The sequence below is a fragment of the Anarrhichthys ocellatus genome, unplaced genomic scaffold (assembly GCF_004355925.1).
Source record: "Anarrhichthys ocellatus isolate YVR2014 unplaced genomic scaffold, GSC_Weel_1.0 scaffold21, whole genome shotgun sequence".
NCBI lineage: Eukaryota > Metazoa > Chordata > Actinopteri > Perciformes > Anarhichadidae > Anarrhichthys > Anarrhichthys ocellatus.
In genome coordinates, this window is record NW_022280051.1 from 1,901,383 (window position 1) to 1,913,901 (window position 12,519).

Sequence of the window (12,519 nt, forward strand, 5' to 3'; positions counted from 1 at the left end):
TTTGCTCTGCAGTTCTTATTCATCCCATTTTCTTTCCAAAATACTGTAAATTGTTTTTGTCTTTACCAAACTAACGCTTACAGACTTACTCATATCCTACAATCTTAAATCAAACCCTACACACTGCAAAAAACATCCATCTTATCAAGTCATTCATACTATTCCAGTGAGTCTGCTGGGATATAAAATGTTTTTTTTTTATTAAAACAATTGAAATAATTAGTCAGTAAAGTCAGATTATGCTATTATTAAGCAAATTGACTTTTTAAAGTATTTTTTCTACTGTTGTTTGCAATTCAGTGATCAGGAGATTTATTTAGCTGACTGAGTTATTGGCATATGGAGATAAATCAACCTCTCCTTCTATACTGGCATACCTTTTCACTTGTGTTAAAACATCAAAATGATATGAGACTAAATGACTTGATGGACATCAAAATGGACTTTTTTGCAGCTGCCCTAACATCGTATCCTGCCGTCCATGCACGTAGGCCCATACATTGTTACCGTCCAAACAATGTGCATCACATTCATTCTCTCCCTTCTACTGTCTACATTGTGCACAATGTATTATGCTCACTGCATTGTGAGGGTCCACTATATCCTCCGGGGCTTTTGCACGTCTGTGACCAAATGTATCTTGTTGTGATGTTTTCTCCCCAGTGCTGAAAATAAGAGGAGGTCCAAACACGCAGGCAAGAGTCTCAACCCTGAGTGGAACCAGACCGTCATCTATAAAAACATCCACTTGGAGCAAGTATGTGATCATACACACATTTCTGCACACATTCAATGTGTCATAATACCTGACATGTTATTAATGTGTAAAATAATATAGATGTTGTGTGGTATTATTTCTATAACCCTACAATATTCAGTGTGTGTAAGGCACACACAGGAGAACTCACAATGTGCCAACTTCCATGTTAAAATGATGATTCTGCTTTTTCTCTGCTGGCTTGCTGACTAGCATTGTGGCCATTGGCTTTAGTGGAGCAGATGGATATGCCATTGGGATTTAATTATATCATTTTAGATCCCATTTTAGATTCATTGGAACCATATCAACCACAGAATTTGTGGACTTCTGTTGTCTGTTTTGTTAAGCTGCTGAATGTCTGTTTCTGCTTTCAGCCCAGATCATATGTTTATTTTTCTTTAAGGCGGGACACCAAAGGCAAAAACGTTTTTTTCATGCACTAGTCATTTTGGAGATTTGGGCTATTTTGCTTCCATAACGTGTTATTTTAATGGAAGGAAAACATCCAACATACACATTTATTTTAGTTTTTTACTACACGTTGTTTATTTGCGTTTGAAGATCTCTCCTAAATTCACCAAAAGTTAGCATTAGATAATGCCTCATTTGCATAATGAAACATAACATTTAAAAAAACATTTACCTGGGGTGTCTCCCTGAAGGTTTATTTTGCCAGATAGTTAGTCACTATAACTCTGCATTAACTTCCTATCTTTGCGTGTGTATCAGCTGAGGAAGAAGACCCTGGAAGTGAGCGTGTGGGACTATGACAAGTGCTCCTCTAACGATTTCTTAGGAGAGGTAAACCTCTTTCACCATACGTTCAGTTCAGTGATGTACCAAAACATTTTATCCTTATATATCCATCAAACTGTTGTGTTTGTGCCCAGGTACTTATTGACCTGTCCAACACAGCCGAGCTGGACAACGTCCCGCGGTGGCTCCTCCTGAAGGAGCAGAGCGAGGGGGACCACCACCGGCGCTCCCACTCGGGCCAGGGCCGACACGGTTCCACTAAACCCTCCTCACAGCACTCCTCCCCTAAAACCACTGGATCTGCACATGACAATCAAGATTCCCCAAAATCGTCTGTCATCAAGAGCCGAAGCCACGGGATTTTTCCAGATCCGGCCAAGGGTAGGGCACGATGAAATTCCCTCAGCTGCTTGACTTCATCACCATCTTCTCCTAACAACCGTCTGTACTCTGCTGCTTCCGCTATTTCGGTTTCCCTGCTTTCTTCTTGAACTCTGTTTTTCTTTCTTCTTCACACGTTGTGCTCTCTTCCTGTCACTGCTTCTCTCGTCTGTATCTCCCCACTCTCTCGGTGTCCACCTCTGTCCACCTGTTTCTCTCTCAGTCTTTTCTCTTTACCAGAATCTTCTTACGCCTATTATTGCGCACCCATCGTAGCTTCAGCTTCATGCTTTTTGCTTTCTCATGGTCTGTTTTCTTGGTTGCCATGATGTCACCTATAGCTCAGAGGCCTAGCCTTAGCTTCTCTCCATATTTCTTCAAACACAGAAGGCAACATGGTCGTGGAAGGCTTTAAATGCTCCCCTAATTTAGAAAAAATAACCATCAAATTGAATGAGGCTGCTTGAAGTTCTTAGACTTAAATAAAGCAGTTACCATGCTGGTTTGATGAAGTTTCTCGCGCGCCAGCTACTTAATCACTACAGGTGGTACACAAATGGTAACAGCATCTAAGTTAACGAAGGTAGAAAATAGCTTTTTTGGTAATTTGGTGAATCTGGTTGTTTTAGACACGCAGGTGCCCACTATCGAGAAATCTCACAGTAGCCCTGGCACATCGAAGCCTTCCCCGTCCGAGAGCCAGAGCCAAAGCCACGGACGCAGCCAACATTCTCGCTCGCACGGCGCTTCGCGCTCCAGCAAAAGTTCCACACGGCAACACCATCAGGACAGCGGCATAGCAACGGGCGATGCCCCACAGCAGCCACAGCAGCAGCTGCCACAACGCCTTCAACCAAGTAAACCAAGACGCAAATAAAGCCTACGCAGCATGGCCTTCTCGTACTCATCTGTTCATCCTTCTGTTATTGTTTTCCCCCCTGATCATTTAGTTACCTTTTTATATTCTTGGTTTCCCTCACCTTTTACACCCTCTGGTCCTCTCCCCCGTTGTATTCACAGTGTGTCAACCTCCCACCGCTTCTCTTCTGTGCGTACTCACAAGTGTGTAGAGCCAGCACCTCACCTGTAGCACACCGTCTTTGACCTTCCTAAGTTTGACCCTTTTTCAACCAACCCAAAGAGGCGTAACGGTTGCTTACTGAAGGCCAGTTCTAAACATTTCCAAAAAAGTAAACAGGTAATAGGCTAAATCTTATTCTCTAAAATAATTTAATATGAAGCTAAACAGAAATAATTACTTTTACCTACGTTGAAGTTTGGTTTTGCTGTTTTGAATAGTAATTTAAATACATTCACTTTACTTGGGATGAGTAGAAGTACGACGGTATGGAAAAAAAGTCTAATCTGAAAAAGAAACGGCAGTCGCAGGATAAATTCGGAAAGAACAAATCAGCAAAATCTGTTAATAACTGCCAGAGCGCGGTGACATCTCCAGCTCTCTCAAATGACAAGACTAGCAAATTATAAACTATTTTTAGTTCATTTAATGGAGCAGAGTTCACCAAGAAAGAGTTTTTGTCACTAGCTAGCAGTTCAACATCTTGGATTCATTGATCCCCCAGTAAAACAGAAGAAAGTTGCAATCCCACCCCTCCCCAAAATACCATGAACCTCTTTTGGTAGTTGTTTTTCTTTTGTTCTTTTTAAATTAACTTTTGTTAACAAAGAACGACCAGCTTTTCTCGACTGAGACGGCTCTGCATGCAGTCCGCTAACACACCCCCCTCCCTCCCCCCTTTTTTTTGTTTGAACAACTATCGGACCCACAATGCACCTCAGTAGATGCTGCACACTCCGCCTCTTAGTGACATGCGGGAGGGGAAAACGTGCACTGCACACTGTGGCTGCATGTGATTGACAGTCATCCTGGTTGCCATGGTGAAGATAAACCGCTCTCTGAATCTCCATCTTGCTCCTCCCTCCTTCCATCTTAAACTCCAACCCCATGACCTTTGACACCCTGACACCTTACCTGTGCCTGTGAAAACGAAAAACATCCAGGCCAAAGAGGCCGCCTCTCACTGAGGCACCAGAGACACAGCGTAGTGGGCGTGCTCACCATTCAGAGAGCCCAGTCTGACTGGTTGCCTGCCCTGCCATCGGTTGTGTCGGCCAAAGGGAGCAGAGCAGACGGCAGACACCTGATCCTCAGGAAAGCCGTGTCAGAAGAGGGGCCGCAGAGCACCGGAGGTGAGAGTTTGCCCAAGAGTCTTCTCTCTGCCGTGTGACTGAAGCACAGATGGGGAGCAAGGAGAGAAAGAGAGAGTGAAAGAAGGAGAGGATGCGATACTACTAACGCACACCTGCAGAAAGAGAGAGGGGAGTCTTACAAGCTAATAAAAGAGCCAGGAAGACAGAGAGAAAGTTGCACTCAGCCACATTCACCAGACATCCATGCAGCGAGACGCACTTTCTTTCACGGCCACCGACACAGTTCACTAATACCAGTAAATGAATGTCCCAAACTGTGATTCACTGAGAGTTAACACTGTGCCACTGCCACAACTGCTTCGTCACAACTCCCCTGTTTGTATTGCTTCATGGAACTGGAATTAGTGGAGCTCTGGCGATCCCTTCGCGACATGTCGAGTGGCCTGAGAGAAAAAAACGTGTCGGCATGGATTCTGTTCTGCACCACATCCACGCATCTCACTTCATTCATACTCTATCACACTGCCTGATCAGCTGGTTGAGGATTTAAACATTTATTTCTTAAAGAATAACATCAAAAATAGGTGGCATATAAACAGGGTTTATAAAAATATGTATACACTGATAAACGTCCTTTAAACTCCCCCAGATATGAAACTATATTCATATAATTTGCTTTTTAAACTAAACTAATGCTAAGATTGAGATATTAGATACTAGTTCATGGAGATGACTAACAATGTTAGTAGGGTCTACGTGCCTCTTGTTTGGTCTACTTTGCATTGACATATATATGTGATGTTTCTCTGGATTTATTTGTCTGTTTATGTGAAAGCTTTATATGTGAGTTATTACTGTCTTGTCTTTGTCTGAGAGAAAGTTTCCAAGTACAATATTTGTTCATAATGCTTCTTGCTAGTCCACAGTGTGTGTGTGCTATTCATTACAATCTTTTTGTGCTTCGAATAAAGCTTCCCTCTTGACTGTGACATAAATTATTTAAAGTGTTAAGTTGATTATGATGGATTTTAGTTGCCGCAAATGGTATCTAATGCTTCTTGGCCCTAGTTTTTACAATCTTGGATCCGGCAGAGGTGCAATTTTTCTTCCTGTCTCTTTGTCGTAATGGGTATGGTCGTATCTCTGCACAGCTCGGTCGAGCTACAGATCCAGTGATGCCCCGGTCACAGCAGCCTCATTGGACAGCGGCCTGAGTGGCAGTGCCTACAGCCTGTTGGACGAAGAAGGAGAGATGAACGAGGTGGACAGTGCCATCTTCCAGGTGCCGCGACTGTGAGTCAGCTTATTATAATACTTTCATCTTAAAAAGCCTCAGTTTCACCTTTTGGATGTGCCATAGATGTTGATAGCATGCTAACCTACTACTTTTGCAACACTCAGTAATCTGCACAGAAGATAAACAGAACAAAACATTCAAGCTGTTGTCGAGTTTGGTAATTTCCAAGATTTTATTTCTCCTCTCTTTAGTGGAAAGATCCCAAACGGCACAGAGGAGATGAAATCATCAATGGGACACGGTGACACTGAAGGTTAGACATACAATACGTGTGTGTGTGTGTGTGTGTGTGTGCGCGCTCGTGCGTGCGCGCGTGCGTGTGTGTGTCTGTTTGTCTTGATGCCTATTAGTGTTCAAAACCTTTCACCAATATATGCTAAATAAGTCATCGTAATAGGATTTTATAAGTTTTAAACTTTTACCACTATCCAGTACAGTATTTGCATTCATTCAGATGTCCTGCCTCAAAGAATAGCAAATGCAATTCAATTAAATTCCTATTTAATTGATCAAATAAACTAAAACATTTCCCATCTTTTGTCTTTTTTTAAAATGTATTTTTTAACATGTTTTTTATCTTTAAAAACTAGTCTCTATTGATGTTTACTTGAATAATTCCATTGCAAGTATTAACATGCGTCATTCACATTATGTGTGGACCTATTAACTGACTCATTTACAGGTTACTTTCATCATTCTATCCTTTGATTTTCCTCATTTCTCCTCCCTTCCTGTGACCTTTTGAGTCAAGTTATTATGACTAATGCAAAGGTGCAAAGATGGCCTTTAAAAGCCTGAAAGAGGTTTGTTATCTCACTTTCACATGTACAGCTAAGTGTGAGACTGAAGCTTTATACACACACACACACACGTGGATGAACACATTAACTTATGTATTCTTATCCACATAGATTCTTCATCTCTTCATCATGTGCTCTCGGTTCCCTCAGTCTTTTTATTGTCAATATGTCTCTCTCATCTGGTCATAAACACACACACACACACACACACACACACACACACACACACACAGGTTGCCAGGGTCTTATTGACCCAGCTTTCAAAACTGTCATTTCCATTCAGCTTCCAAGGCAACCAGAAGCCAACTTCTCCCCATCTCTGATAAACAAATACATGCGATTGCTTGCAGGCCATGTTTGATATTACTCATCATGAGAGTACACTTTGTTTCCAGCAGAGGGCAGTCACACGCCAGAAGGCACCTGCTTTTAAAGAGGGAGTGAGAGAACAGAGAAGTATGTAGTTTGTTTTTCACTGTGCGTAGCTGATTCAGTTTGTGTGTGTGTGTGTGTGTGTGTGTGTGTGTCTTCAGGTAAGTCCCAGATAATGGGGGAGATCAGGATTGCCCTGAAGAAGGAGATTAAGACGGAGGGAGAGCAACTAGTCCTTGAGATTCTTCAATGTCGCAACATCACCTACAAGTTCAAGAGTCCAGACCACCTGCCTGGTACTGTAAAACAAACACTGCACACAGCACACACACCTTCCTTCCATTTATGCTGATAGGTCACACGCAGAAAATGACTTTGATAAGGTCTCAACAACATGCAGGACTTTTCAAAAGCGGTAGTTTCTTACTTTATTACCCTCTGGTTTATTATTTCCACTACTTCTGTCAAAACTCTTCAAAGTCTCTTATTATATGTGATGCATTTCATTTTCATCATTTTAATATTTGACAGCTGGGAGGCCCACACAGCCCACGCTGTTTAGAAAGACTGGCATCTGACATACACCACAATGCTTGCCAGTTTTTCCTAAATGCAGAACCACAGGTGTCGTGATAGAGTTTTCCCTTCAGCATTCCCTTAGATATCAGCATTAGGCATAACCTAGTCGTCAATAATATATATGCGCAATGTTAAAAATATTAGGACAGGAGATGCTTGCACAAAAACAGTTATTTAGATTACATGTGAACCTGCAATTATGAACACTGGACAGACGAGTCTCTGGTGTACAGACTTCTCTTCCCTCGTTAAAACGCAGACTGCCGCCCACCTCGCCTCCTCTTATGATATTAACATCCGAATACCCAAGCTGCTTGCCACTTGTTTGATTCGCTTCCAGATGGGATCTGCACACAAAGGGTTATTTCCATTGACAGAATGTACAGAATTTGTAGCAGTGACTCATAGCACAAACACTTTATTGTTGGCTGTGTGCATCTGTGACTATTTCTAAAGCTGGTATGTGGAGTTTCTTCTCTTCATGTTAAGTGGCCTTGACTTTCTGAATAAAGTCTTTGGTGTTATATATTATATAAAAGCAAAATCATGATGATGTAGTGTCAGTATGATGTCAGCTTTACATTGATTTGTATGTGTGTGTCCACAGATCTTTATGTGAAGCTTTATGTGGTGAACATCGCTACCCAGAAAAGGATCATCAAGAAGAAGACCAGAGTGTGCCGTCATGACCGGGAGCCATCTTTTAACGAAACCTTCCGCTTCTGTATGAACCCGGCTGGACACTCTCTACAGGTAATCCTAATCCAGTCCCTAACACATGCACACACATAATAGAATTACACAATCTGTAATCATTCGTCACTAGCAGTTTAAGATTATTGCCGAGAGTTAGATTAGAATATTGATGTCTTTCTTGTGTATGTCTGCTGAATATATATATAGAACCAGGAGACAATTAGCTTAGCTTAGCATAACTGGAAACGGGGGGAAACAGCTAGTTTGAAAAGTCAAACTATTCCTTTAAGCATACACGATCTCTTGTTAAACCCGGTGGATTCCTTTACATATTCTGTCACATGATATGCTGATTTATGGTCTTTTCACACCAGCTGTTCCTGGTGTCCAACGCTGGCAAGTTTGTGAAGAAGACTCTGATCGGGGAGGCCTACGTGTGGCTGGACAAAGTCGACCTACGCAAGCGAGTGGTGAGCTGGCACAAGCTGCTCGCCAGCACCACCCAGATCCACTCATAGAAGGAAACTCAATCAAAACAAACTAAGCTTGAGAGGGCACGAAGAGGTTTCTGTCATCTGGGGACGCTTAGGTTCAACATCTGTAACACTGATCCACTCTTGTCGGTCGGGGTAAAGGGTGGATTGAGTTGGAAATATCTCTTTCTTCAATCTTTGTTTCAGGGCTCAGAGTTTTGGAAGATGCTTTTGGTCGTTGGGGCAAGTCTGATGATGATTTCTGTCATGCAGGACGTTTGGAGGAAGTAGTGAATGCATTTACAGGAAATGAATACACAGGTTTACAGGACGTACGGTGTAGAGTAGTGTAGCCAGGGCTGAGGAAAAGAGCAGGTGCTGAGTTCAGAGGTCAAGCACGGAATCAACCAGGTATTAAACACTTTAATACACACAACACACACACACACACACACCAATGCACACAATTATTTAAGACAACTTTGCACACTCATTCATGCAGAAGAGACATTTTAATTCTACAGGGAATGGACACACTTGTGGATTCTAATTTATTTATTTAGATGTTTTATCCATGAAAGATTTTCCTCATTGCTTTTATTATGAGCGCAGAGTTTTATTGATTTACAAAGCATTTTGGGAAAGAAATATTGAAGACTCCGCTACGGAGACCTCGTGTTTATTTTTGTATTATGATATTAGCGTAGAGTTCTATCATTTGACTTCTCCTCAATTATTTAAGAACTTAAAAATCCATCCTGGAAAGGATACATAGTATATTTTGTAACTCACTACCTAGCATTCAATTTCAAGAGGAAAAAAAGGAAATCTCAGCAAGCATGAATTTATTAACAGAAACATCTCCTTGTTCACTTTTTCTTTTTCTCTCCATGAGTGTAAACTCGGTTCAATCAAATAATTATTGTTTGATAATGAACAATATTGATATAAATGTATATATATATCAAATTGGACACTATATATTTTGCGCATGAGTCTATCTATATGGTATGCTGTGCCACATTTTCTGCACAAAAAAAAAACCCATCGCCTCTAAGGTTCACTTTGTATATAGTGACGTGTCATAGTTGGAAATGACTTATAACATATATAGATAGATATATAGATCTTTATCACAGACAATCAAGTCTTGATGATTGTGACAGAGGTTTTATTTACACATAATGCCCCTTTAGAATGTGAGACATTTACCATTTGAGATTTAAGTACTTCTTGTTTTTTCTTTCGTGAGATCCAGGCACATTACGATGCTTATATCAGTCCTACAGTCCACTCAACAACGTCCCGCTTGTGTGGTATTTTGCACTTTTTCTGCTTAGAATGTAAATCTGACATTATCCTCCTGCTAGAAATGAAATAGTCAGACTTTTTTCCAAGGGGAGGAAGTAGAGAGTTAAAGCAAAGCGATGCCAATATGAGGAGATAGGCAATGTGCCGGAAAGCATCCATGAAAACAGCACTATTACCATTCTAAGATACGACAATGCTATTACAGCAGCATGTTGATGTTTTGTCCCAGCTTTGTTGTCATACATGTGTTGTCTTGATATTACCACTTCCACTTCAGATCACCAATGTTGTGTCTAAAAGTCTGCTCTGTCCATCGTGTTCATTGTGTGTGCTTGTATGGGAGTCAAGAGGCAGGACAGCTGGTTCATTCATTGTTTTCAGTCAAACTGAGTGAAAATTAATATCTGAGTGATTTCTATGCAACATCTACTGTATTAAGGTGGTAACTGCATCTTGACTTTTTGCACCTGCAGTGTTTTCATGTCCTTCATGATTATTGCTTTAATGTGATTTTTTTAAATTTAATTTAACAGGTTATTTTGTATTGTTAATATGAATCTTTATTTATTGCCTGTGAGACGATTTTATATGTTGTATTATATTTGTTTACAGGACATATCAGGTGTACATATGAAAAACATTGAGACATTTTGTTTTATACACAATGTAGTACTTGTTTACACGGTTTAGAGGGCCTGAAACTCCTTAGCACCAACGTACACTCACGTATGGCAATTAACATGCACAAATTTCACATAGTTATGAATTACGATTAATTAAGTAAGACGATAACATTCCTATTCAAAATGTTCCAATTTGTTTGCACTCCCCATTTGAATAGTTGCATTTGTGTAAATGAAATTACCAAAAAAAAAAGAAGAATTGTAATAAATGGACGTTCTACCTGCTATGATAGTAGTTTTAAGGTCAGTGTATGCTTTTTTTTGTTTTTCTTATTTTCATACTCATGTGCTTGTGTGTAACATCTTCATACCAAGTCCGTGCATGTCATTTGCTCTAATGCATATCTCTTATTTTAAGTGTTGTCTGTCTAAAACTATTGACTTTAAAATCTCTCGTAACACACAAAGAATTACACACTCTATCTCACACACCCACACACCCACACACACACAGATACTATGTCTCTATTTCCAACCTTGTAAATACATAGCTTTTTATACCGGGGTTTGGGGAGCAATAGGTCTTTTAGCAGACAAAAAAAAGGTGTGTGATCATAGAAGTAAAAGGAAGTTGTTTTTCTCTCGATCAATATACAGTGGATAGACTGCGAAAGGACCATATGTCTGTCCATAGAGACCCAGATTTACCTGACCCTTTACACCAAACACTAAAGGTTTACCAGAGTCTAACTACACAGAATTCTATCTTAAACAACTCTAGCAGTTGCAGGATAATTTAAATGTGCTCACACTGGATGTTGCATGTTTCGTTGGTGGTTCATACTATTTTTGTGTCCAGATATTATTAAAGAAAAAAAAAAGAATGAGGTACAGAAAGATTATAGAACAAAAATGCTATAGAGGGGGAAATTATGAAGAAAACCTATTACAACTATCGAAGATGTATGCTGACTGTACAAAGATTATGCTTGTAAAACCTGTCTGGTTTTTCACTTGTAAGTAAACAGAAAAAAAAATCTACTGTCATGGTTTTGTGATTGTATACAGGAGGTATTGATAAATTATGCAAATTGTGCTGTAAAAATGGCTGTTGCCCCATGTCTAAATATTAAATATCAGTACAAATTAAATGCTTTTGTGTATTGCATTACTGATCTTAGCCTAGTTTTATTTTGAAAAAAACGGGGGGTTATTTGGTGTTATTTTTATACTTTTTAAAGCTCCCAGAGAGATTTCACAGCGAGTTAGCAGATGATGACATGTGTGAAGTATCAGAAAGCAACCACAAGATGGTGCCATATGCTTTCATTTTGAACAAAAACTACAAGTCCCTGGTTACATTCTTAGGCCCTTACACAGCTGTCTTTACAGGTGTTTTCACTTACTGGTTGATTAGACATTAAGACTGTGAGCGTCTGCTGTTTCTGATTGACAGCTCTCTCCTGTGACAAGTCACCATCCAACTTCCAGGTGAGAGCAGTTCTGATTAGCTCCTGGTGAGCGTAAAGTGCTTTTACGCTCGCATAGTTAGTCCACAGTTTATTTACAAATGCTTCCATTGATGAAGTAGCTAATATATGATCTATATGAGATTAAAGGAGATCGAATGTGGCTTTATTTACTGTTGCTCTCGGTGTTCAGGTGCTTTCAGTTATTTCTTGTGAAGGCCTTGCTGTGCTCTTTCTACTGTGACATGTAGGCCTTTCGACACAGTGGACAGGCTTTGCTCCATAATCTGTCCTTCCTACACCATGAAGGGCAGAGTCAATTAATCACAGAGATGCAATTCAGCTGCTCCAACCACTTGCTGCAGCAGTAAAGCTAACGCTTTTCTTTTTCCTCCCCTGGCTTCCTCTCTTTTGGTTGGTTGTTTGTCGTGACAAAAAACATCCCCACATCATTCTCTTATCATTCACACATTAAAAAACCCAAAGATGTCCCATCAACCTATTCTATGTTTCCACTTTGATAGTTACTTCATTTCCTGTTTTAGCTATAGGTAAAAAAAAAAAAGCATCTTTGTCTGTTTTCTTAGGTACAACTCATGGGTGGTCTGGCCTCTTTCTTGTCTTCTTCTTTCCTTGAGCTAGGTTAGGACAACAGTGACACTATCCTTCAATGCTTATTTCCAAAGGCATAAGATCATATACCTCTCCCTCACTCAGTACAAATTAAAGATGTCTTCTTTGTTGCTCCGGCAAGTCAAAGACAATCAGCCGGAGTATATAGCCGCCTCCTTGTGTGTACTTTGTAAGTGTTCTCATAAATTGTGATTGTC

The 12,519-nt window shown here is 40.3% G+C and overlaps 1 protein-coding gene across 6 annotated transcripts in view; it reads left to right on the forward strand.

Annotated features, from left to right (window-relative positions):
• pcloa (piccolo presynaptic cytomatrix protein a) overlaps positions 1 to 11,371 on the forward strand; it is a 53,915-nt gene extending 42,544 nt beyond the window's left edge. For 2 of the 6 annotated variants that reach the window (XM_031858831.1, XM_031858832.1), the window contains 10 exons: positions 664 to 757; positions 1,490 to 1,561; positions 1,651 to 1,897; positions 2,527 to 2,754; positions 3,920 to 4,108; positions 5,221 to 5,362; positions 5,558 to 5,619; positions 6,700 to 6,834; positions 7,725 to 7,870; positions 8,188 to 11,371. In XM_031858831.1, coding sequence (XP_031714691.1) covers positions 664 to 757; positions 1,490 to 1,561; positions 1,651 to 1,897; positions 2,527 to 2,754; positions 3,920 to 4,108; positions 5,221 to 5,362; positions 5,558 to 5,619; positions 6,700 to 6,834; positions 7,725 to 7,870; positions 8,188 to 8,331 — 1,459 coding nt within the window. In that variant the 3' untranslated portion in view covers positions 8,332 to 11,371. Of the gene's footprint in view, positions 1 to 663; positions 758 to 1,489; positions 1,562 to 1,650; positions 1,898 to 2,526; positions 2,755 to 2,917; positions 4,109 to 5,220; positions 5,363 to 5,557; positions 5,620 to 6,699; positions 6,835 to 7,724; positions 7,871 to 8,187 lie in introns of those variants that run through there. The other 4 variants (XM_031858833.1, XM_031858834.1, XM_031858835.1 and 1 more) reach the window with 4 other exon arrangements.
• The last annotated feature ends 1,148 nt before the right edge of the window (positions 11,372 to 12,519 follow it).